The sequence below is a fragment of the Bos indicus genome, chromosome 11 (genome assembly GCF_029378745.1).
Source record: "Bos indicus isolate NIAB-ARS_2022 breed Sahiwal x Tharparkar chromosome 11, NIAB-ARS_B.indTharparkar_mat_pri_1.0, whole genome shotgun sequence".
Classification (NCBI taxonomy): domain Eukaryota; kingdom Metazoa; phylum Chordata; class Mammalia; order Artiodactyla; family Bovidae; genus Bos; species Bos indicus.
In genome coordinates, this window is record NC_091770.1 from 13618039 (window position 1) to 13644843 (window position 26805).

General features: G+C 44.5%; 1 protein-coding gene across 1 annotated transcript in view; it reads left to right on the forward strand.

The window, feature by feature from the left end:
* The window catches only part of ADD2 (adducin 2), a 125613-nt gene that overhangs the window by 70572 nt on the left and 28236 nt on the right, over positions 1–26805 (forward strand). Inside the window, exons 4-10 of the mRNA XM_019969959.2 lie at positions 1105–1243; positions 10797–10948; positions 11383–11463; positions 14656–14805; positions 15960–16103; positions 17970–18068; positions 24514–24690. Coding sequence (XP_019825518.2) covers positions 1105–1243; positions 10797–10948; positions 11383–11463; positions 14656–14805; positions 15960–16103; positions 17970–18068; positions 24514–24690 — 942 coding nt within the window. The remainder of the gene's footprint in view (positions 1–1104; positions 1244–10796; positions 10949–11382; positions 11464–14655; positions 14806–15959; positions 16104–17969; positions 18069–24513; positions 24691–26805) is intronic.

The window sequence follows — 26805 nt, forward strand, 5'->3', positions numbered from 1 at the left end:
ATGGATACAGTGCTCTTTCTCAGATGGTGTGTTGAGAAGGATGGAGGGTGGGTCTACCGGACCAGGGAAGCAGGACCATGACGCAGGCCCTCCTAGGGAGGAAGAGCAGTGGGAACAGAGGCAATAGGTCTCTCAGGGAGTAGAGCTGCGTGGGCCTCAGGAAACACTACGTGATCCTAAGTGTTGGTAAGCCCAGGGTGGAGTGGCATCTCCAGGTACTGGCCAGGATGGGCTCTGCCCCAGTCCCTACCTAGGTATTGGAGAGCCAGGGCGTGCAGTGGGCTGTGTGTGACCCGGCTGAGAGCACGCAGTGAATGCTAAGGAGGATACGCCCCAGGTCTTGGTGACAGGTGACAGTGAGCTGGGGGGTCTGGAGGAGAATGCATTGGGATGACAGAATCCCTGTGTGAGACCAGAAGGGGTGGCTGTTGTGTGGTAGGAGTGGAGGCAGAGTTAGCACTAACCCAAGCTTGGGAACCTGAAGGATGGGACTGTTCTCAGGCAGGAGATGGGGCCAAGAGGCAGTCATGCTGCTTCTGTCCTTTTTTGTAGATTCCTCAACACCTAAGTGGCTCCCTATTTCCTCCTGAGTGTCACCTGATGGTCTGCAAAGCCAGGCTCAGAGTAGCAGGATATCAAAAGTGACCTCTGAGGTCATCAACTCCTTCTGTATAGGCCCCACCATCCCCACCCTCATAAGGAAACTGAGGCCCAGAAGAGCCATCAGCCTGACTAATGACAGAGAAGATGGCATACTTTTTCATTCAATTCTGCTTTTTAAAATGTCTTTTAATTACTAAAGTGAAGTCCTGCTGTGTCTGATGGGGGTGGGGAGGGGTCTAGGCTATCACTAAGACATCAGAAGGACCTGGATTCTGGAGTATATATTGCCTGGAGTTTCCCCCCAGGGCAAAGGGAATAGGATCCATTCCCAGCATCTCCTTGTTGCTCCCCACACAGCAGTTTTGGGAGGCTCCTGAGGTCCCAGATATGTGGCTTTGATCTAGCTGACCCAGGGGCCACGGGTGGGCACTTGGAAGAGGGGCCATCAGTATCCCTCGTGCTTGAGACACACTGGGAGGACGCCTCGGGGGCCTGCTTCAGTCTTTCAGGGAGGAGCTGGAAGGCCTCATCCAGGAGCAGATGAAGAAGGGGAACAACTCCTCCAACATCTGGGCCCTGCGGCAGATCGCGGACTTCATGGCCAGCACCTCCCACGCAGTCTTCCCAACATCTTCCATGAGTACGTGGGGAACTGGGGAGCTGCCAGGAGCAGAGGTGGAGGAAGTGGGGGGGTGGTGGGGGGAAGGCACAGTAATAAGCAGCTCGGTTGCCAGGCTACGAAGTGAGTGGTACAGCTGCCTTAGCAGACCTGGGGGATCTGGGCAGCAGGGAAAGAAGTACCTGGCTCTGCTTCTAATGCTGCTGTGATGTAAAGGCCCACGGAGAATGATCCCTGATGCCAGAACTAGGAGGGCAGAGGGTGGTCTGCTGGGGGAGGGGGTAGTATAACCCAGTGTCACTGCAGAGAGGCAGGGCAGCCTAGGTATGACCCCACCACCCTCACCCCTCATAAGGGGATTAGCATAAAGGGAAGAGGTTTGCAACCCAAGAATCTTACGTGGCCTCTGCCTGAGGCCTGGGAGTGGACAGTGGAGAGTGAGAATTCGGCTCCCTGTCGCTCTAGCTTTGGGTACAGAACCTAAGAAAATCCTCGTGTCCTCCTAGCATCCAGCTCTCAGGTGGCTCTTCCCTCAGTCCCCTGGAGTTACTCCTTTGGAAATGGAGTTTGGAGGGGATGAAAGGAGGCCTTTGGAGCTGGTGTCTCCATGCCCCACTGGACAGGTCAACCTGACTCCATAGACAAGGGCCAAGAGCAGCCAAGGCTAGGTACAAACCCATCTTCCTTGGCTCTGAAGCTCTGCCCACAATCTTTAAGAAACAAACATTGGAAAATACTTCCTTCAATAAAATAAATACAGGATTATGGTTGAAAATTAGGAAAATAATCAAGAAAGGGAATTAAAAATCACTGAACTGAGTCCTTACAATGAAGAAATTCTTATTATCAATGTTTTGGTGTGTGTCCTTCCAGCCTTTTTTTCTTAATACATGGAGACTATGCAAAAAATGCAATCACATTATACATGCACATTTATATCCTTATTGTATCTTGACTAATTTTTCATATAAGAAATATGGTTATATAACATAATTTTTGGTAGATGTATGTTATTCTATGCATGGTTGAATATGCCATAGTTTATTTTATTCAGTTTCCGATTTTTTGGACTTTTAGGTCATTCCCAACTTTTTGCTATTATGAATGACAATTCAAGAAACATCCTTGTCAATAAATCTGTGATTAAATCCATGACTATTTTCTTAAGAAAAATTGCTAGAAGTAGAACTGTTAGATTGAATTCTATGCATCTTTTAAAGATTGTTATGCATAATGCCGAATTACCCTGGAGAAAGATGGAACGAATTTACATTGCTACCAGAAATGCAAGAGTGCCCATTTCCTCCACCCTGATCTGTAGTCTGTTACCATGTTTCATCCTGATGATATGATAAGTGATAAATGGTACTTTGTGTTTTAGTGTGCTTTTATTGGATTGCTAATGAGATTGAATATTTTCGTATACATATTGGGCATGACAAAAAGAAAACCCAATATGCCCAATATGCATGTGAAAATATTCAATCTTATTAGTAATCCAATAAAAGCACACTAAAACACAAAGTGCCATTTATGACCTATCGTATCATCAGAGTGAAATGTGGTAACAGGCTACGGATCAGTAGTAAATTGCCTGTCGTACCCTTTGCCAGTTTTTTACTTGCAATTCTTTTCTTGGGCTTTTCTGGTGACTCAGCAGTAAAGAATCTGCCTGCAATACAGGAGACATAGTGAATGAGGGTTCGATCCCTGGATTGGGAAGATCCCCTGGAGGAGGAAATGGCAACCCACTCCAGTATTCTTGCCTGGACTATCCTGTGGACAGAGGAGCCTAATGGACTATAGTTCGTGGGGTGGCAAAGAGTCAGACACAACTGAGCATGCATATTCTTTTTTTACAGATTTAAAAATCTTCATAAAGTAAGGCTATTTCTCTACTCCCAATCAAAAACACTGCAGATTTTTTCCAGTGTCTCCTTTGCTTTTTAATTTTTTCATGATATTTTTGTGTTGTAGAATAATTTCCATGGAGTTGAATCTGTTACTATTTTCTTTTGTGTTGTCTGCTTTTGATTGTTTGCTTAGAAACAGCTTCCCTATGTTTTATCATTCAATAAAATACTTTTAATTATTCATTTGCAATTTTTCTCAGCCATCATACAAGTTGATTCTTTAAAATAACTTTAGAAGTATTTTGTCAAGTCTCTTTATTCACCTCAAAAAAATTCCTTCTGGGATTTTGAATGGGGTTGCATTAAATGAATAGATTAATTTGGTGGAGACTTCATAAATGTTCAAATTTATATTAGAATGTAAGCTCCATTGAGGAAAGGATTTTGCTGTTTCGTTCACTGTTAGAGTAGTATCCTGAACTTACAAAAGTGGCTGGCATGTAACAGGTGCTTACAAAATACTTGCATAAATGAATTTTAAATCTTTTCGGAAATGATATGTCCTCGATTATTTAATTCTTTAATGTCCATCAGAAAAGATGGTAGCTATTTTTATGTTCAGTTTAGTTCAGTCGTTCAGTTGTGTCCAACTCTTTGCGACCCCATGGACTGAAGCATACCAGGATTCCCTGTCCATCACCAACTCTCGGAGCTTACTCGAACTCATGTCCATCGAGCCGGTGATGCCATCCAACCATCTCATGCTCTGTTGTCTCCTTCTCCTCCTGCTTTTAATCTTTCTTAGCATCAGGATCTTTTCAAATGAGTCAGTTCTTCGAATCAGGTGGCCAAAGGAGTGGAGCTTCAGCTTCAGCATCAGTCCTTCCAGTGAATATTCAGGACTGATTGCCTTTAGAATGGGCTGGTTGGATCTCCTTGCAGTCCAAGGGACTCTCAAGAGTCTCCTCCAACACCACAGTTCAAAAGCATCAATTCTTCGGTGCTCAGCTTTCTTTATAGTCCAACTCTCACATCCATACATGACCACTGGAAAAATCATAGCTTTGACTAGACGGACCTTTGTTGGCAAAGTAATGTCTCTGCTTTTGAATATGCTGTCTAGGTTGGTCATAGGTTTTCTTCCAAGGAGCAAGCATCTTTTAATTTCATGGCTGCAGTCACCATCTGCAGTGATTTTGGAGCCCCCCAAAAATAGTCTCTCACTGTTTCCATTGTTTCCCCATCTATTGGCCATGAAGTGATGAGACTGGATGCCATGATCTTAGTTTTCTGAATGTTGAGCTTTAAGCCAACTTTTTCCACTCTCCTCTTTCACTTTCATCAAGAGGTTCTTTAGTTCTTTACTTTCTGCCATAAGGGTGGTGTCATCTGCATATCTGAGGCTATTGATATTTCTCCTGGCAATGTTGATTCCAGCTTGTGCTTCATCCAGTCCAGAATTTCTCATGATGTACTCTGCATATGAGGTAAATAAGCAGGGTGACAATATACAGCCTTGACATAGTCCTTTCCCGATTTTATGTAGTGCTTGCTAATTTCTTTTTTAAAAATTTTATTTATTTTAATAGGAGGATAATTATAATATTGTGGTGGTTTTTGACATACATTGACACTTAATAATTTCTTGTTAAGTTTATTCTGGAAATTTTATGTAATTTGTCATTTTCAGTGATTCTCCATTCAGATCTTTTCCTGGTTATAGCTGTCACCTAGGGAAATCACTGGAGTTATATATATAAATGTGTGTGTATTTATGTATATTATGTTTATATACATTATATACATTTATATATATATCATTGGAATTATATATATATTATATATCATTGGAGTTTTATATATATATATATACTAACCCCTTATTGAGCTCTTAAATTCTATATCTTCTCAATGAATTCTTTTGGGTTTTGTATATAGAAAGAAATCACATAGTCATTTTGCATTCTTCAACATTTTACCCTTTGGTTTATTTTTCCAGTTTTCTCATTGCATCCATTAGAACTCTCAGAACAATGTTTAATAATAGATCAGAGAGTAATCATCTTTGCCTTGTTTCTGACTTTAATGGTAATTCTTTTACCACAAGAGTTTGAGATAATTATTCTTTATCATGTTGAGGAAATATCTTTGTATTCAAGTTCAATATGGGTTTTTCTCAGAAATGGATATTGAATTTTATAAAATGCATTTTTGGTATGTATTGATGTTTCTTTCCTTGATGTAGGTGAATTATATTAACACACTTCTGAATATTGAACTCTTTTCATTCCTGAAATAAATAATTTGTGATTTTGATGCAGTCTTTAAAAAATACTCTTCTAGATTTGATTTGCTGGAATTTTATTAATTTTTACATCCATAGTTACGCATGATGAAAAGCAGTTTGGGGCAGCCTTTGTTTAGTACTGGTATTAAGGCTATAATTTCCTAAGATGAATCAGGGTGATCCCCACCCTCTTCTTTGCCCTGCTGCTGCTCAATCACTCAGTCATGTCTGACTCTTTGTGATCCCATGGACTGTAGCCCGCCAGGCTCCCCTGTCCATGGGATTCTCCAGGAAAGAATACTGGAGTGGGTTGCCATTTCCTTCTCTACTTCTTTGCCCTAATGGAGCAAAAAAAATTAGGTAGGAAGTCTCTGCTCTTTGAAGACTTATTATTCACTTGTGAAGCTATCCAGATCTGAAATATTGGGATAACATCTTTTTTCTGTTTCATCTAAAGTTCTTTAAAATTTTGTTTTGCTGCTTCTTGAGTAAATTTTGGTCATATTTATATAAAATAATTCATTTCACATGGCTTTAAAAATTGCTAGTGTGATTTACAATATTATTTTTATCATTTAAACTTTCTGCTGTGGATATGACATCCCATTCTCATTCCTGGTGCTATGTATTCCTGCTTCCTCCTTACTGGCAAATCCAGAGACTAGTTTATTCATAGATCTTCTCACATAAGCCAGTTCTTGGATTTACATATTGGTTCTCCTAATTTCCTTGTATTCTGATTCATTGATTTTGTTTTTATACTCATCAATTCTTTTCCATAACTTTTCTTTGGTTTATTTTAGTCTTTATATTTTTCTACAATAGAATAAAATGGATTTGATTTATTTTCATATTTAATACAATAATAAAGACATGTAAGGCTATGAAGTTTTTCTCTGAGTATAAATTTGATCCTGTCTCATAAATTTTGACATGTAGAATTTTCTTTGTTGTTAATTTCTAGGTAGCTTGCAGTTGCTGTTTTGGCTTTATTTTTATTCTAAAATAAAATAAGCACCCTCTGGAAGTGTGCTTTCTCATTTGTTAGTGGTAGAATTTGTATTCTTTAAAGGTTTATTGATAATGTCTAGTTTTATTGCATTATGTTTAGAAAATGTAGCCTACTTATTGTCTGTGTTGGGGATTTTTGAGATTTTTTTTGTGGCCTAATAATATCATATTTAAATGATACATGGATATAGACTCTATCCCTGGGGCATAGTATTTCATTTATGTCTTCATTTACCATTTTTTATTTTATAAAATATTAATGTTGTGTTGTCTCCCACTGTATTTGGTTTCTGTTCATTTCTCTGTATTTATGACAGCTTTTGCTTTGTATACCTTGATAAAATGCTTTTCAACGCATAAATGTTTTTATAGCTATAGCTCCATTATGGATTATGCTTTTACTCCATATAAAATGACCTACAAAATGGCTGTTTTTGTCCAAAAGAGCATTATTTTCCTTGGCTTCTACTTTGATCATATTATGACCTCAGTTTATTTTTTGTTTATAGTTGGCTGGGCTACTTTTGATGGTCTATTTTTACCTGCTTTGTGTCACTTTATTTTAGTGTTTGTTTTTGTAGATCTCCTATAGTATTGTCTTTTGGCATCTGTTGCTATAACAGAGAAATCTAAAACAGTCTATTATTGGATCCTTGTTGGTAACCTTTTTTTTTTTTTTTTCAAATGCTTGTGGAATTTCCCCCTTACTCTCACATTTCAGAAATGTTATCAGAAAGCATTTAATTGTGGGTTATTTTCTTGTAATGAAATGCAGTAAGTCCTTATAGTTTATACACACACACACACACACACGTCCTTTTTTTGAACTCAAAATTTTTTCTTCTATTATGTCAGTTCAGCTCAGTTCAGTTCAGTCACTCAGTTGTGTCCGACTCTTTGCGACCCCATGAATCGCAGCACGCCAGGCCTTCCTGTCCATCACCAACTCCCGGAGTTCATTCAAACTCATGTCCATTGAGTTGGTGAAGCCATCCAGCCATCTCATCCTCTGTCGTCCCCTTCTCCTCCTGCCCCAACTCCCTCCCAGCATCAGGGTCTTTTCCAATGAGTCAACTCTTCGCATGAGGTGGCCAAAGTATTGGAGTTTCAGCTTTAGCATCAGTTCTTCCAAAGAACATCCAGGACTGATCTTCTTTAGAATGGACTGGTTGGATCTCCTTGCAGTCCAAGGGACTCTCAAGAGTCTTCTCCAACACCACAGTTCAAAAGATCAATTCTTCGGCGCTCAGCTTTCTTCACAGTCCAACTCTCACATCCATACATGACTACTGGGAAAACCATAGCTTTGACTAGACGGACCTTTGTTGGCAAAGGAATATCTCTGCTTTTGAATATGCTATCTAGGTTGGTCATAACCTTCCTTCCAAGGAGTAAGCTTCTTTTAATTTCATGGCTGCAATCACCATCTGCAGTGATTTTGGAGCCCAGAAAAATAAAGTCTGACACTGTTTCTACTGTTTCCCCATCTATTTCCCATGAAGTAATGAGACCAGATGCCATGATCTTCGTTTTCTGAATGTTGAGCTTTAAGCCAACTTTTTCACTCTCCTCTTTCACTTTCATCAAGAGGCTTTTTAGTTCCTCTTCACTTTCTGCCATAAGGGTGGTGTCATCTGCATATCTGAGGTTATTGATATTTCTCCTGGCAATCTTGATTCCAGCTTGTGCTTCTTCCAGTCCAGCATTTCTCATGATGTACTCTGCATATAAGTTAAATAAGCAGGGTGACAATACACAGCCTTGACGTACTCCTTTTCCTATTTGGAACCAGTCTGTTGTTCCATGTCCAGTTCTAACTGTTGCTTCCTGACCTGCATACAGGTTTCTCAAGAGGCAGGTCAGGTGGTCTGGTATTCTCATCTCTTTCAGAATTTTCCACAGTTTATTGTGATCTACACAGTCAAAGGCTTTGGCATAGTCAATCAAGCATAAATAGATGTTTTTCTGGAACTCTCTTGCTTTTTCAATGATCCAGTGGATGTTGGCAATTTGATCTCTGGTTCCTCTGCCTTTTCTAAAACCAACTTGAACATCAGGAAGTTCACGGTTCACATATTGTTAAAGCCTGGCTTGGAGAATTTTGAGCATTACTTTACTAGCGTGTGAGATGAGTGCAATTGTGCGGTAGTTTGAGCATTCTTTGGCATTGCCTTTCTTTGGGATTGGAATGAAAACTGACCTTTTCCAGTCCTGTGGCCACTGCTGAGTTTTCCCAATTTGCTGGCATATTGAGTGCAGCACTTTCCCAGCATCATCTTTCAGGATTTGAAATAGCTCAACTGGAGTTCCATCACCTCCACTAGCTTTGTTCGTAGTGATGCTTTCTAAGGCGCACTTGACTTCACATTCCAGGATGTCTGGCTCTAGTTGAGTGATCTACTTATATGCTTAGATGCCAGGGCTTCTGCTCTTTGTCCCATGTCTATCAAATTCTTACTCATCATTTTCATGTCACTGATCTTACACTCTTCCTCTTTAAAGAGAAATAGGGCTTTCCATTGCTTTACTGATCAGCATTTGCCAGGAAAACAGTTGGATGTCTGGAAATCTGGTTGGTGCATGCCAGGGTAACTGAGTCAGCGAATGTGGAGAAGGAAAATTCCAGGTGTCATGAGTCCAAGCCCAGAGAGGTTGTTCTTTGTCCAGCTCCATTTGCCTTAGGATTTTGTTTGTTTCCTTGAGTTTTTTTTTTTTTTTTCTCCTGTAGAGTATGTAGGTAGCTTTCTGGGAGTTTGGTGGATTTTCATGTGTGTTTTCTTAGGTACTTTGAAATAATGGCCCAGTTAGATCTTCACTTGGTGAGGCTGATCAGAATAAGCATCCTTTCCAAGAAGACCCTGAGGACAGAGGACCGGGGACTCCTGTGGAGCCCTGTGGTCTCTTCTGGGCCTGTAGGTGGACAGTCCTCATGGGAAGCTGTACAGGGTTGGGGAGGGGGACTCTTAGGGGATACAGGACACAGAGGACATGATAGCCAGTGTTTTCAGACCTCTTCTGGCCTCCTGATCGTCTCTGGGGGCTCCACAGTCATTTCTCAAAGAAGGGTTCAAAGACCTCTCCCAACAACAGCCTCCCCCATCTCCAGCTTTGCTTGGGGGCCTTATGCTTCTGATGTGCTTCCCTTCTTGCTGCCAGGGGCAAATACTTGTCTGGGGAACTAGAAAGGAGGCAAGGATCCTCGACTAGTCAGCTTGAAATAGAAATCCTTCATTTTGAGATTGTGTTGCTGTTTTTCTTGCCAGTTCAGCCAGGTCTTTGGACCACTTGTATCCCTGTCAACTTCCTGTACTGGACCCATGCCCTAGAGGCATACCACCGCTGGTGGGCACAAGCCCGTTGGGGCATCTTCCTGACATGGGGTGTTTGAGGCTTGCTCTGCTTGCTTTATGCTCCCAGTCCACCTTCATATTCACAGACCTTATCATTTCAGCTAATGGCAAACCTGATACAGGACATACATCATGTGGTGTGGCAGTGAGGTTTGCAGTGATGGTGGAAGCTTCCTAAGAGCATTTTCATCCATTAAAGTTTTTAGTGGGATGCTGAGGAAGGCAGCATTAGGAGGCTCCCAGCCAGACATCATTTTGAGCCAGAACCCTTTCCTATTGATTCTTTTATTGTTTCCTAGACACTGATTAATTGGAGGGCTGGGGCTCAGATGCCCTCTTCTGGCTTCCTGAGGCATGCAGGCAGTGGTCAGAATGGTTCATGGGACTGACTAGACCTTTTGGGTGCCCTGAGTAGAAGACTATCAAACTCTCTAGGTTCATTTCCATATTACCAAATTCCCGGAAAGATCCATAAATAACCAAGCGACTGCATATCTGGAGGCAATCAGAAGTAGGCTGAGTCCTCAGCCTCCAGCCCTTCAGCCCACCACAGCCACACTGACTTCTGGAGGTTTATGACTTGTCAGAAAAAGTTGAGGAATTTACCTCCTGGTTGACTTGGCTTTCTGTTTGCCCTTTTCCAAATCAGAGGAAAAGTTAGTTAAAACAATTGGATAATGCTTAGTAACTTCTTCATTAAAACTAACTGATAAAATGTACCCATATTTCCACTCAGAAATTTATTTTTGCTTTTATTCAATGTCCATCTCTAGGGTTTATAGTCAGCTTGAGCTGAGATCCTTTCATTTGTGGCCTTGAATCTGGCCATGGGTTTTGACCCAAAGCAATGCCTTTCTTCCCTAAAGGAGCAGAGAACTTAATTGGGCACAACTATCCATTCTGTGGAGGGTTTTCTCTTCTGGAGTCAGGGTCAAAGGATGTTGAATTCCCTGCCCACAGGAGTCTCGTGTATAGATGTAGCTAGCGCCCAGGAGAATTTAGAGAGGGTGGGGGCAAGGCAGGAGAGTGCAGACGTGAGCTCCTGACCCGAAAGCTGCCCTGTGTCCCTTCAGACTTCTCCATGATGACGCCCATCAATGACCTCCACACAGCCGACTCCCTGAACCTGGCCAAGGGGGAGCGGCTCATGCGGTGCAAGATCAGCAGTGTCTACCGCCTCCTGGACCTGTATGGCTGGGCCCAGCTGAGCGACACCTACGTGACGGTGAGGACAGTGTCCGGGGCTGGGTGGGGCTCTGCCTGTGGCCCCCACCAAACCCAGAGGGAGACTTCCTGAGCCTTAGTGTGCCTGTGACACTGCTGGCCATGAGCTCTTCCAAGGTTTCTAGCCACTGTGGCTACCTGAAATAGACAACCTGCCCAGCGGGCACTTCTCTGGATGAGAAGCCAGGAATTCCTGGAGCCTATTTCTAGGGCCACCCTTGACCATTGGGAGATTCCTCTTATAGCTCCATTTCCCTGGCTCCAAATAAAGGCTGAGTCTTCTTTATCTCTCATGGGTCAGGAGGAAGTAAGCGTTCTTGGGGTGGGGGAAGATTTGTATGCAGTGGATTCAGGGGTAAAGGTGATTCAAGCACAGTATCATTGGAAATGGCCCATCTCCCTCCTCACCACGGGGAACACATGTCTTTCCTCCAGCTGAGAGTCAGCAAGGAGCAGGACCACTTCCTGATCAGCCCTAAGGGAGTCTCTTGCAGCGAAGTCACAGCATCCAGCCTGGTAAGTACAGTGTGACATCTCACTACCGATTTCTTGTTGAAATGACAGCACCATCTTTGCTCCACGCTAGCCACTGCCATCTTGTCCTTCATGCAGTTTGCAATCTGGTGGGAGAGAGAATCACGTGGACACCAAAACAAACTCTGCACAGACCATGATGTGACCAAGAGACCAAATGGGAGGTGAAGGCAGCAAACTCACTAGGAGGGAGAGGGAAGGAAAGATGAGCCTAGAGGCTTCTGCGCCCAGGATTGGACTTCAAAGGCTGGGAGTCAGGAAGCCTTCCTGGCTCAGGTGTACATTAGAACAACAGCCAGTGCTTTGTCCTAACGCAGTGCAAGGCTCTTCTAGTGCTAGGAGAGAGAGTTTCTGGGTCCCCTTTCAGGGCTGAGTTTTCAAATTTGCGCAATGGCAGTACCTACACACCCTATGGCCCTGCAGCTGTCCTCAAGAGGGGGGACTGTTTTCTCACTGGACAAAGGCACTGCATGGGACAGTAACTGTCCTGTTACGCTGTAGAGATTCTTGCGTGACCACAGGTCACATATCCAAGGCTGAGATAAGGAACACCTGAGAGCAGAGAGAGCTCATCCCAGAGAGGGAAGTCTGAGTGGGCCCCCCAGCCGAGGAGGTTGGGGAGCTGGGCTGAATGGAAACCAGGGTCTGCATCAGAGCCTTGCAGGTTTAAGTTCCTGAGATGGCAGGGTGGCTGCCACTTTCACGGGTCAGGCCACTTGAAAGTCATGTTCATCCTGTAAAATTCACTTAAAGTAGAATTTTGTAAGAGAGGGTTGTTGACCATCGTATGCTTCTGCTGGAACTGGTGTTGTCAGTAGCGTGTTCCTTGCTCTGGTACCACTTGTCTGCCTGGGCCTCTGGGCTGCGTGTGGTGGGTGTGTTGTGGAACTGCCCTGTGTGCTGCATTCAGGGGCCTGTCCCTGCGCTGTAGTTTTAAGAGCCAAAGCTGACATGATTTTTAGAAAGGAAAAATCTAGCCTGCTAATGTCCAGCAAACACTTCTAGTCAATAAGTTAGGCTAAATTAACTACCTACCAGCTTCTGGGAGACTGCTCATGGAGCAGGAGGTGTTTTCAGCCTAAGGGTGTCTGGAAGGGCCTGTTTCAGGATTAGGGTTGTGTTGAGTGATTTGGAACCTAAGAAGGAGGTGATGGGGACTTCCTTATAGCTCAAGTGGTAAAGAGTCTGCCTGCAATGCAGGAACCTGTGGTTCAATCCCTGGGTTGGGAAGATCCTGTGGAGAAGGGACTGTTAATCCATTCCAGTATTCTTGCCTGGAGAATCCCATGGACAGAGAAGCCTGGTGGGCTAGTTTATGGGGTCACAAAGAGTCAGACGTGACTGAGTCACTAACACACACAAGGAGGTGTTGTAAGGTGCAGTGTCTGCCCAGGGGCAGTCCTGGGGTGGGGGGGCACAGAATGAGGCCAAAGCTGCTATTGGTGCAGTTAGGATGAATGTCTCCTGTCAACTGGGAGGAAATGTTGGTCATCTATTGAGATGATCATATGGTTTTTATTCTTCACTTTGTTAATGTGTTGTATCATACTGATTAATTTGCATATATTGAACCATCCTTGTATTCCTGGGATAAATCCCACTTGATCATGGTGTGTTGTTGTTCAGTCACCAAGTCATATCCAACTCTTTGCAACCCCCTGGACTACAGCACACCAGACTTGCCTGTCCCTCACTATCTCCCAGAGTTTGCCCAAATTCATGTCCATTTCACTGGTGATACCTCCAACCATCTCATCCTCTGTCTGTGTAGTCCTTTTAATGTGTTGTTGGACTCAGTTTGCTAGTATTTTGTTGAGGATTCTTCCATCTATATTCATATTCATTTGTGATATTAATCTGTGATTTTCTTTTTTTGTGAGATATTTTTCTGGTTTTGGTATCATGATGATGGTGGCCTCATAGAATGAATCTGGCAGTGTTTGTTCCTCTGCGGTTATTTTGGAAGAGTTTCAGAAAGATAGGTATTAACTCTTCTCTAAATGTTTGATACAATTCACACCTGAAGCTACCTGTTCTTGGACTTTAGTTTGTTGGAAGTCTTTAATCATAGTTTCAGTTTCAGTACTTGTGATTGACCTGTTCATATTCCTGTTTCTTCCTGGTACAGTCTTAGAAGGGTGTTCATCTCAATGAATTTGTCCATTTCTCCCAGGTTGTCCATTTTATTGGCATATATTAATAGTTGCTTGTAGTAGTCTCTTATGATCCTTGTGTTGGTCATTTTTGCATTTGTACAAACTTGTTTTTGCCTTTGCTTAGACATGATTAAGGAGTGGCTTTTGTTTTCTGTGTCACAGTCAAAAGTGGTCTTCTCTGATGATGATCTTCTGTGAGGTTGTTTATGTTAAGCAGGAAGTACTATGGCTTAGCTGTGTGCCAGGCCAGCAACAGCCACCAGAAGCTGTGTGTGTGTGTGTGTGTGTGTGTACACACATGCATGGGCATGCGTGTGTGTTCACTGTAACACCCACAACCCCTTGGAGTCAAAAGCAGATTATAAGACCAGGGACTGCTCTCTCATTTGTCTGTTAAGCCCTAGCTTTTGGGTGACTGGTAAATGGATGTTCATTATACTATCCTCTTTACCTTTGCGTGTGATTAAATTTTTTCAAAATAATAAGCTGGAAAAAAAGAAAAAGGCTCAGTTTAGATGCTGCTTCCTCTGGGAAGGCTTCTCTGCTCTCCTATTTCCACTGGGATTAAAGACATCCTATCTGCTCCTAGAGAATTCTGTGAATGACTCTCTCCTTATACCTTGATACTCAAACTGTGGTCCATGGACCAGCAGCAGGGGTATCATTGGCTTCTTTTTGGAAATGCAGACTCCCAGGCTGAGTTCTGGCTACCAAATTCGAATCTGCATTTTGATAGGATCTCCAGGTGATCCTCATGCACAGTGAAGTTTGCGAAACTCTCACATTTTTTGTGCTGAATTAAAATTGCCTTTGTTTCCCAGCAGCCTGTGTGCTCACCCTGTGGGCAGGAACTCTTCCCCCACCCCGCCACCAAGCACATCCATTGCCCGTGGTGTGGTGGAGAGTGAATGCTGGTGGGTGGGCATATGCCTGGCCCACCTGCAGGGAGGGGAGTGAGGGGCCTCTGCCTTCCGGTGGTCAGAAGTCTGTCTTCCTCCTCACCCCCACCCTGGCCCAGATCAAGGTGAACATCCTGGGAGAGGTGGTGGAGAAGGGCAGTAGCTGCTTCCCCGTGGACACCACGGGCTTCTGCCTGCACTCGGCCATCTACGCTGCCAGACCCGACGTGCGTTGCATCATCCACCTGCACACTCCGGCCACGGCAGCGGTGAGTGTCAGCTCTGCAGCCAGCATTTCAGCCCCCATGGCAGCAGACCCATGGCACCTTTCTCTTTGAGAGTCTCCCCACGGGGAGACATAAGCCCCCCAAGCTAGGAGAAAACTCACCATTTAATGCAGTTCTGGAAAGATTCCCTGGAACTCAGGCCAAGGTGAGAAGGGACACCCGATGTGGGAATCTCCTCCTTTCATTTTTCTGACTGTGGAAGTCTCAGTGAGGGGAGATAAGGTGAAGGTGTGTACTGTCGGCCCCCCCTCTGTCCCCCAACTGCTGCATACGCAAACCGGCCCCACTTGTCCGGGTGATGCCACCTTCTGAGCCTCTGCTTAGGTCAGCCGGGCACCTGCCCCCTAGCCCAGGCTCTGGCATGGACAGATCTTGCTATGAGATCAGATGGTGGGAACCCGTACTGTGTCCACTTTTCACAATGTGGGGGTGGGGGCTGGGAGCTGGAGCAGGAGCAAAGAGAACTGGGAGAGAACAGAGGGAAGACCTCAAGGAGCAGGCTGTCCCCTGAGGTCTCTGGACACTTCTCTGTGTCTACCTGAGGTGCTGCAGTGCACCTGGAAAGACAGCAGACACCCAGTCCCCAACTACCAATCCCCTGGCCACACACCTACAGGGGCAGAGCAGACCTGCCACTGACTTCTGATTTTTCTCTGCAACATCACACTGGTTTACAAGCACTCAGACCTTCCAAAAGTTAGACTAAGGCTACGTGATGTATTTGTGCCAAGTATGCATTTCTGCAGAGCTGGGGCTGGCGTGAGGGGCAAGACGACTGAAGGAAGGTGAGAGGCTCTCCCAATCTCTCCGTGTTCCTTGCTTTTAATAAAGGCCAAGAGTTGGCACATGGTGGTTACAGCCTGGATTTTAATCATCTCCCCTGGCACTTGCATTGTCCCATTGCTAGAAAAATGGGAGCTTCTCAATGGGCCTCCCTGTCAGCGAAGAGTCGTGGCTGTTTCTGCAGCCAAGGCTGAAGGTCTCTACCAACCCACCCCCTGGACCCTGGACCCTGCTTCACTGCTGCCTGTCCCCAGACAGAGCTTGACTGGGCCATCTGAGGAGAGGGCGACTGTGACAGAGGGGCAGGGGGTGGGGAGGGTGGGGGTAGCTAACCATTTCTCATCTCACTGAAGGTGTCAGCCATGAAGTGGGGCCTCCTGCCTGTGTCCCACGATGCCCTGCTGGTGGGGGACATGGCGTATTATGACTTCAATGGTGAGATGGAGCAGGAAGCTGATCGGATCAACCTGCAGAAGTGCCTTGGACCCACCTGCAAGGTTCGGCTCAGCTGTTCTAGGAAAATGCTCTGGGAGGGGTTGTCAAAAACCCACATCACAAAAGGGATAAATATCATTGGAAAATGTTTATAAGTTGCAGATAAACAAGAGCAACAAAAGAAAGGAAATAATCTTTCACCCTACCCTTCGATTTTGATGCACACTCCCGTATCTATTCACGTAGACTTAGAAAACTAGGATTGTAAAACTCTTCTTTCCCCTTAGCAATATACAGTCAACTCCTCTGTAAGTTATTAAAATACTTTCTAATCACTATTTTAAATTATATGTCACCGTATGAATGGCTGTGCCGTCATTTACCTGAACAGTCCTCTATGGTTGGACATTGAAAAGATTTTTCTCCTCGAATTTTCTTTTAATGTAAACAATTCCATGATGAAAATTCCTTCTGCTACATCTTTGTGTTTGATTTCTAAAGGATGCATAGTTTAACTTATTACTCTGCATAGTAACAAACTGCCCTCTCCTCTGGATGAGGCTAGTATGTATAAGAATGCCATTTTTCTATAGTCTCCTCAAACTTGAGTGTTATCCCTTATTTATTTATTTATTTATTTTTTTGCTAACTTGACAGAACAGAATCTCATTATTATTGCTTGATTTAAGTCTGAAGACCTATTTTATAACAGCACATAATCAGGGCTGGTGAGCTTAGAAGGGGAAGTTTCAGAGCTAAGCCTGGCTTGATGGGTGCTTTGCCCCTTCCTTGCTGCTGCTGGAGTCATCTCCCATTTGAGAATCCCTGTCTTCCCATCTCTAACATGGAGCAGAAATCCCTGCTACCCTTTCCTGCCATCCTCTGAAACCTCATGAGCAGAGCCAGGAGAGGGGTGATGTTCACAACCCTGAAATGCTACAAAAAGACAAGGGCGTTCGCTATCTGTAAAATCTTTTGTGAGCGAGAGTCATAGTCTCTTCCCATCTCTGTGGCTCTTAAGAGGAAAAAAACTCCAGCTGTTTTCAGCAAGAACGGATATGAGGACTAGGCCACTGGGCCTCAGCCCAGGTACTGGAAGGATGGATCTGATGCTTGGGTCTGCATCCCAGCGCCCAGGTGGTTGTCACCTGGGTTTTACTCAGAACATCCTTAAGGATGAAACCAATCAAGAAGGGAGGGTGCACCTGGACCTTGGTGTAAATTGTTTTCTGTTTTTCCCCCTTTTAGATCTGCCTGCCCCCGGCTGAGTCAAAAACACTGCACCATCAGGGACGGCCTGGGTTCCAACTCTGCCCCTGATTAGCTGGGAGACTTTCAATTTCTTTAGGCTTTTATTTCCTCTAGTAAGATAGAATAAAAGGTTGCTATGGCCTCTTTCACAGAACTGTAGGATCTTAGAGCTGCCAGGCCCCACAGAGTTCATGGGGAGGAAGCCTGAGGGGCAGAGAGGTGACCCAACTCACCTGTGTATGCAGGATCATCTCTCGCGGATCATTCCCTTGGATTTGACTCACAAGTCAACCCAGTCACAGGGGACAAGTCGGACCCTTGTATTTAATGGCAAATACATTTATTCACTTTGACATACCATTCATTTTTCAGACTTCTAAGCTCTCAGGGCCTAAAAACCCAAGCCTTGCCCAAAGCAAGCCACCAAGCTATTCAGTCTCAGTTTTAAAAAGCATCTTCCATTTCTTTGGGTATATGCCTTAAGCATTCTTGTGGGTGGATATTAAAACTCATGGGGGTTGCATTGGGTTTTTGCATAGGGAGAGTGAGTGAGGAACTAGGGGGCAGGTGTTCCAGTATGGGATATGGAAATTGATCTGAATAAAATGAAAAATCTCTCCCTCTTAACTGAAGTTTAGAAGGCTGAAAGTGTCAATTGGCTGTTTGCTCCTGTACAGATCCTGGTGCTAAGAAACCATGGAGTGGTTGCTCTGGGTGATACCGTGGAGGAGGCGTTTTATAAGATCTTCCACCTACAGGCTGCGTGTGAGATACAGGTAAGCATGTTCCCCTGGACAGCGGGCCCAGGAGGGGCTCTGGTAGGGCCCAGGGGTAATGGTGGTGGCCCCCTGCGCTGTGATTTAAGGAGACCTTTAGGTGGAGCCTCACTCTGCTTCTCTGCCTTATCCTTCTAAAGTTTCACACTTAGTTTTGCAGCTTTAAATTTTTTTATCACCCTTGTCCAACAACCAGCACCCAACTCTTGGGGGTCAGTGTTGAGGGCAGGAAGATGCCTGGGCTCACCAGTAGGACAGTGGGAGGACTGTCCCATGCTCCTGTGTTACCTGGGGTGTCCCCTCACAAAAACCACCCAGGTAGGTCTGCTTTTCTTTGCTTGGCAGAGGGTAGCTTGCAATGACTCTGAATGTGGTCAAGTCCAGAAAGAGAAATGGAGAGATGGCCCAGGTGGAGTGTTGGCATGGCAGGCCTGGCACCAGGGAAGCCCCAGGGTGAAGTCCAGGGAGCCTGTGGTGTGGTCCTCCTAACTGGTAAAGGATGAGATAGAGGGTGGGTGGAAAAGCAATAGGAAAACACACATCCTGCAGTTTTATCAAATAACAAGGTGGATAAGCCAAGCATGTGCTCCTTCCAGTGCAGCAAGCCGTCAGGGGTGAGTAGGAGGCTCTTGCACAACTGACGGGGCTCCATCCTTCCCAGCCCTGGGATCTGTGCCCTTGGGTCAGGGACTTGCCCCCTGCAAGCCTCCATTTCCTGTTTCCTTAGCTGTAGAACTGGGTCTACAGAGACCTTGTGAGGATGGCCTTTCAGACAAGGAGAGGTGTTGCTGATGGTATTGTCAGGACTCGGTTGACAGGGGAGGCCAGCTGCTCCAGGGTGAGTCAACGCTTTGCATCCCTTGTGGGGCCCTGTCTGCCCTCTCCTGGCAGAGCAGTATCCCAAGGAAGACTGCTCACCCTTCTCTTGGTCGCTATGCAGGAAGAATGGGAGTAATCCCAAAAGCATCACTAGTGAAGGCTGTACAAGTGGGACCTTTCTCAGTGGTTTTTAAAGGATAAGTTGAGAGGACAGTGATGAAGAGGTGACCCCTCCCCTCATCCAATGATCCTGGCCCTGAACTCTGACCCCTGGATGATGTTAGAACCTGGCAGAGCTTCTGATAAGCCCATTTTCTCTTCTCCATATCTGAACTCTGAAGAGTTTCCCATTTTTATGCAGAAGGAGGCTTCTATGAGAAAACGATAAAGCCTTATCTCCTTGCAAAGATCTCATAGACGGAGGCTTCTATGAGAAAATGATAAAGCCTTATCTCCTTGCAAAGATAGCCCAGCCCTAAAAATGAATGGATAGAATATGCCTCCATAGGCTATGCTGCTGCTAAGTCACGTCAGTCGTGTCCAACTCTGTGCAACCCCATAGACGGCAGCCCACCAGGATCCCCCGTCCCTGGGATTCTCCAGGCAAGAACACTGGAGTGAGTTGTCATTTCCTTCTCCAATGCATGAAAGTGAAAAGTGAAAGTGAAGTCACTCAGTCGTGTCCGACTCCTAGCGACCCCATGGACTGCAGCCTACCAGGCTCCTCCGTCCATGGCAGTTTCCAGGCAAGAGTACTAGAGTGGGTTGCCAGTGCCTTCTCCGCCATAGGCTCTAGATCCCCAGAAAGGGCCCTTGTGCTATTTAACCAAAGGGAGGAAGTCCATCTAGCTGGGCCTTCGGCTAGATGAAGGGCCGAGCAGCCCTCCACTCTCCTGGACAGCCCTGCTGCTCCTCTTGGCCCTGCCTGCTGTCACATTCTTTTCAGTTGGGACTGGTTCGATGCGACTTTTATAAAGTACATCAGGCAATGGGGGCAGATAACCCCAAGAAAGGCTCCAGTGTCTTTTTTTCAGTGAGTGGAGCAGGAAGGCTTCTAGAGGGAGAAATGAACTGGAAGGAGTAGAAGAAAAACAGGAGAGATCGATGAAGGGTGTGGGTGGAGTAAGGCTCAGAAGAGAACAGGTGCCAGCAGCCTGCAGAGCTGTTGGGACTGCAGCCCCTGAGAGGGACGTTTCCAGATGGATGACCTGCACTGGAGTTCTGCTTGCATTATGGGACTAATTTTCTTTCTCAGTGACCTTGGCAAATAAGCAAATGTGTCTGTGGTCATTTCAGTGGTTCAAGGCTAAGAGCCTGTTCCTCTCTCCTGGGGACAGCATTCTCTTTGCTTTCCATCCATTTGGGGTTCCAGGAAACTGGGTCATCCTCTGCTCAGAGAGGTGGCTACCTGCTCTGCTTACAGGCAGATGAGAAGCAGCTCAGGCAACTCTTCATGTGCTACCCATCGCCATGGAAACGCAGAGGGGAAGAGGGAGATGGGAGGAGGCAGCTCTTGCAAGGAAGTGGGCAGTTCTCTCCTCCTCCACAAATGACCAGTCCCCGGGGCACTGCCTCTCAGCGTTCCATGGTAAAGCCTCAGAATTTGTTTTTCCTAAGTGTTTCTATGCCACTCTTTATGTACCAGGTGCTGTTCTAAGAGCTTTAGGAATACCTTAAATAAATCTCATGAGGTCAATATACTATTTTCATTTTACAGGGAGGGTAAATAGCTGCTCAGAGTTACACAGCAAGTAGGTGGTGGAGCCAGGATCCAAACTCAGGCAGCCTGGTACCCAAGTTCTATGTCTTAAATACTACATCGCACTGCCTCTCAGGGCAGTAAAGGCTGGCGGGAAAGGTCAGCTGACAGGCTGGGGCCTCTCCCCAGGGAGCTGGCACTTCAGGTCAAGGTTTCAGGGTCCTAGGGCTAAAGCCTGCCTTGACCAGGTAGGAGTCCAGGATGAATGTGGTAACTGATCAACCAGCTAGGATTTGCTATCTTCGAGAGTGTATTCCCACATGCTCAGCCTCAGTGCCGGGTGTGAGGGACTTCAGAATTAGAGAACAGGGCCGCAGAGGGCAGAGCTGGGACCAGTGAATGAACATGATAAAAAGGTAGATTTCAGCTCAATGTAATCTCTACCATCTCATTGTAACCCTTCTAACATTTGGATAATAATACTTTAGGCTGCCTCTTCAAGCATGGAGCTGACACCTTCTAGGAATATTAGATAAGGACTCTTATTTTTTGTAAGAGTATGGAATAAATGGCCTCTAGTTATATATATTTGCAGGGTGTGGAGTCATCTTTTTAAGCTAAAAATGGAGGCTTCTATGGGACACATGCCTTGGATGAAGAGGGTGTGGAAAATGCTTGTTCCTACTTCTTCCTCTTCACAGAGTGTTGGGGGGTCACTGAGAAGGTTGCCTGGCTGACCTCGAGGAAGTCTCATGGGGCTGTATGTTACACTGGTGACTCATACTCTCTGGAGTATGTCCAGGATCCTCAGGGCTTCATCGGCCTGGGTTTCTCATCAGGCTACATCGATTTCTTTCATCTTCAATAAAACAATAACTGACATAAAAACTGGAACACTGGAAGTTTAACTAATCAGAGCTGTTCCCCCATGACAAGCAGGTTTACAGGGAGTAACAAATATTAATCAGAACACTAGGGTCTTGATGCTGTGCTTAGTTGCTCAGTCGTGTCTGACTCTGCGACGCTAGCCTCTGAGGCTCCTCTATCCATGGGGATTCTCCAAACAAGAATACTGGAGAGAGTTTCCATGCCCTCCTCCAGGGCTTTTCCCAACCCAGGACTCAAACCCAGGTCTCCTGCATTGCAGGCGGATTCTTTACCATCTGAGCCACCAGGGAAGCCCAAGAATACTAGCGTGGGTATCCTGTCCCTTCTCCAGGGGATCTTCCTGACCCAGGAATCAAACTGGAGTCTCCTGCATTGCAGGCGGATTCTTTACCAGCTGAGCTACTGGGGAAGGGTCTTGATGTGCAGTACAAAACTTCAGCTTCAATACTTACAATACTTGGAATCCACCATTTCTCTCTCTGTGTCTGGACTTACCCAAGAAGCCACATCATAGCCAATTGTATCTGGGTGGCAGATACGGGGTGTAAATAAAATGTACTTTCAGATGAGCGTGGAATTAGAAATAAGATTAGTTGGATTCATAAATGTTTTTAGGATCATTCTAAAACTGCCTGTTTTATATACATACCTCTTGCGCTAAAACCCCAAGTCCATGGCTTCTGGTTACCTGTATGGTTGCCTCCCCATTGGAGCCTTGACAGTGGAGCAAACACTCTAAGTCTGTTGGTGAAAGTTTTCTGAGCCCTATACAGAGCCTGGCTGTGCCTGTCTGCTGTTCATCTGTCTCCTTTTTCTGGGGTTCCTTGACTGACTAAGCCCATTATGGAGGATGTTCTTCCTTTAGACCTGTTAATTCATCCCAACAGGCCACACTCATATTTTGTTGGCCTAGAAGCCAGCTTATTTCTTTCAAGTGACTTGTTTTTTAAGGGGAGATATTTCAGAAACAGAAAAATACAGAGAATAATACAATACTCACTCTCCACTCACTGGATTTAACAAATATCAACAGCCTTTTCTTCTTGGAGAAGTAAAATATTATAGACAAGAATTGAAGTCTCTTTTTCTCAAATTCCCTTGTTCCCTGGAAATAATCACAGCTTGAAGTTGGCCTCTGTGCCAGGTAACTTTTCAGTCCTCTGTGCTGTTTTATTCTCAAGATTTAACATTTCCTGCTGCTGCTGCTATTGCTAAGTCACTTCAGTCGTGTCTTGCCGGGGTCCAGCCCCGGCTGATCCAGGGTATTCGAAGGAGAGACGGCCTAGGCGACTATTTATATGTTAATTAGAGATATAAGAGTAATAGAATGAGGATAGTTCAGTAGGAAAATTCAGTGGAGAAAAGAGGCTGAGTAGCTTGGCTTATGCGGAAAATCAATATAACCCGTGACACCAGGTTAGCTCTGACCACGGAGGCCGCAGGCGCCCTCTCGAATAGCGGAAGGTGCCCCACCTTAGACACCTTCTCGAGTGGGTCTTAGAAGCCCAGGCAAATAAATGGTCACAGAGGATATCCGCGGTCCAGATGGAGACTTCAGCCAGAATGTGAAAAGAATGACATGGGGAGACCAAGCTCTGGTGAGCAAGGCCCGTAGCTTTATTTTTAATAGGGGCTTATATACCCTAAGTTACACCTAGAGGATAATAGGGGATGCAAAGTCAGCAGTCTTTGACCCTTATCAAAAACCAGGGTTTCTTTCCTGCAAATTTATCGTATACAAATGGTTTAGGTGATTTACATCGTCTTCTGGCCAGAAGGCCTATTAACATTTTATGACTCTTGACAAGGACTTATCAACAAAGACTTATTTTCTCTAAGAGTAATTATTTTAAGGTTTGGCGCCATCTTCCGAAGATAAAATTGCATTCCTATAGGGCGGATGTGTAATGGGTTTACAACAAAGGAAAGAATTTATTACCTTAAGGGTCTAAAGTTACTAACACCAAGGCCACTACTTATTTTTTCTACATACCAACTATTAATTAATACATATTCAAGGATACAATTCAGGGGATGTGAAAACTTGGCAACAAGCATTGGTTCATCAATGAAATCTTTTACTAGTTTTATTCTGACAGTTTCTAACTCTCTGAGAGGCTCTCAGCTATTTGAATATCTTAAGCTTTCCCGTGCCTCTGAGGCTGGGAGACTGTAAACAATCGTATGCATAGCTGTAGGAGTCCAGGTAAACTTGTCAGGCGAGTTAGAGAGCCATCTGAGGGATTTGGATTTAAACACTCCTAATTGCCCAGGAACTTTATTAATTGGAGCTGTAAGTTAACTCTTTGACAGAGAGAGTGAGATGGTGATGGGGGACAGCCCCCAGTAAAGTCAGTGGTGAGAGCACAAAGCAATAAAGTAGGCAGACTCTGGTTTTTTTGGGGTAGATGCTCGAGAATATCCGGGGGGACTCCTGAGGCTCGATCCCGCCTTTGCGTATGCCGAGCCTCCTTCCTCATGACCTTTGTCACGAGTGGAATGTCTCTCGCCGGCTCCCGGCAGTGTCTGACTCTGTGCGACCGCATAGACGGCAGCCCACCAGGCTCCCCCGTCCCTAGGATTCTCCAGGCAAGAACACTGGAGTGGGTTGCCATTTCCTTCTTCAATGCATGAAAGTGAAAAGTGAAAGTGAAGTCGCTCAGTCGTGTCCGACTCTTAGCGACCTCATGGACTACAGCCCACCAGGCTCCTCTGTCCATGGGATTTTCCAGGCAAGAGTACTGGAGTGGGGTGCCATTGCTTTCTCCTAGCACTTGTTATGTCTCCCTAAAAACTGACATTGGGACAGAAATACTAATACCTTTTTCCTTGGGAATGGGCACATGCCCTACAGGTTTGGAGCAGCTTTCCTCTAGGAGGAAAAAGCCAAATACAACTCAGTTTTCCGGAGATTTCTGTTTCTAACCTTCCCTGATCCCCATTCTCTATTACGCACAGGAGCACAGAATGTGTACAGGCCTGTGGGTGTACACACACACGCACGTGTGTGAGCTGACGGCTTTCTGCTCGTTGCCACAGGTGTCTGCTCTGTCCAGTGCGGGGGGTGTGGAGAACCTCATCCTGCTGGAACAGGAGAAGCAGCGGCCTCATGAGGTGGGCTCTGTGCAGTGGGCAGGGGGCACCTTCGGGCCCATGCGGAAGAGCCGGCTGGGGGAGCACGAGTTCGAGGCCCTCATGAGGATGCTGGACAATCTGGTGAGTCTCCTGCCATTGTCCTTCCAGACCAGTCCTTTGTGGGTTAGCCCCCCAAAACCAGTCAGTATGAAGCACTCAGTAGATACGAGAACTGCCAGCATCACAATTCAGTTGTTAAAGCCCTTTGACTGGCAACTTGACTAAGAGTTTGTGGTCACGCTAGTAGTACTTGAATCTTCTCAAACGATGGCCTTTGCCACTCCCTTTCCAAGGGCTGTGGATGCTGCACCTGCTGGGTGCCCTTTGGAGAAGGGGTAGGAAACTACTGGTTGGCGTGTGAGGTGGTAATCCAGCAAAAAGCAGGACCACAGAGCCTCTCTCATATTGTGGCTTGGTTTACTCCTCTTTTGCAGTTAGCTCTGTGTTTCCTTCTAATCTCATGATTTTAACACAGAAAACATAGTAGCTTTGATTTCCCTATTCCCGATAAACAGCATTACAACACTATTCCTATTGTGATGAATCAAGCAAACAATCAGGTAAAAAATTAACTGATATATGACTAGACTGGGCTTTAAAGGATCCAAAAGCATTATAAGACATCCTTCCTTCTGGAACTAACAGTTTAATTGATGACATATGACATAAACAGGAAACAATTCAAGAATAAGCGAAAAGCATACACAGTGAGGAACTAACTGCAAGAAGAGGCTATGACTTCCCAGATTGCTCAGAAGAGTGAAGATGAGCCCTATTTTTGTAGCATTCCTGTATTATTTTCCCTCCTCCTCACTGCTACTAATTTGGACCCTTTCGTTATTGTGTCTGGGTCATTTGCAATAATTAATCCTTTCCTTTTTGCTTCCAGTTCCTCCAAATCATCACCAGTTTATTACAGGGCTGACCACAAGGGTAACTTTATAGTACTAAAAGGTACAATCCACAATGAAAATACAACTCCTATTAACATTTGTGTGTTGAGTAATCTGTGGCTGAATAAAGCACCAGGACCAAATGGTTTCATGCAGAAATTCCCTCAAACTTTTAAGAAACAGACTATTCCTATGCTGTTTAAATGTGGCAGAGAAGAGTGAGAGAAGGAAACCAAGCCATAACAATTATAAGACATTCAGACAAATCTCACTTTGAGTTGATGAAAAATGCTGCATGAAAACTAGTAAATAGTATCTGGCATAATATTAGAATAATAATACATGATAACCAAGTGAGGGTTCATTCCTTGTGTTGAAGGATGGTTTAATATTATAAATCTAAATATATTTCATGATATCAATGAGTCAAAGGATAAAAACCTATGGATCACTTTGAGATCAAAAGGTATTTGATAAAAATATAATCTCAATTTATAAAAATAATAGGTGTTAAGTAGGATAGGAAGTCATTTATTTAATATGATTAAAATTACCTTTTTTTTTTGTCAAAACAAACACCAGTATTGTGGTGAAACACTAGAAGAATTTCCATTAAATTTTGAAACTAAACAATGATTCTGTTCTCAGCACTATTATTTAATGTTGTTCAAGAATAATACTGGAAATCAATTTAAGGCAGTGAGATCTAAAAATAAGAGGTGTACATGTTGTATAGAAAACAAAATTACTCTTCTTTATAGTCAGTACATCTACCTACCTCTAAGGTTCAAAAGAATCAACTGAGAAAAATTAGAAATAATGAGTGCATATCAAGAAAAAAGAGGGACAAGACTCAAATCAACAAAATTAGAAATGAAAAAGGAGAGGTTACAATAGACAATGCAGAAATACAAAGGATAATAAGAGACCTACTATGAGCAGTATATGCCAATAAAATGGACAACCTGGAAGAAATGGACAAATTCTTAGAAAAGTTAAACCATCCAAGACTGAACAGGAAGAAATAGAAATTATGAACAGATAAATTACAAGCACTGTAGTAGAAATGGTGTTAAAAAATCTCCCAAAAAACAAAAGCCCAGGGCCAGATGGCTTCACAAGTTAATTCTATCAAATATTTAGAGAAGAGCTAATGTCTAGCCTTTTCAAACTTTTCCAAGAAATGGCAGAGGAAGGAACACTTCCAAACTCATTCTGTGAAACCACCATCACCCTGATACCAAAATCAGAGTTCACACACAAAAAGAAAATTACTAAAAAAGAAAATTACATAGATGCAAAA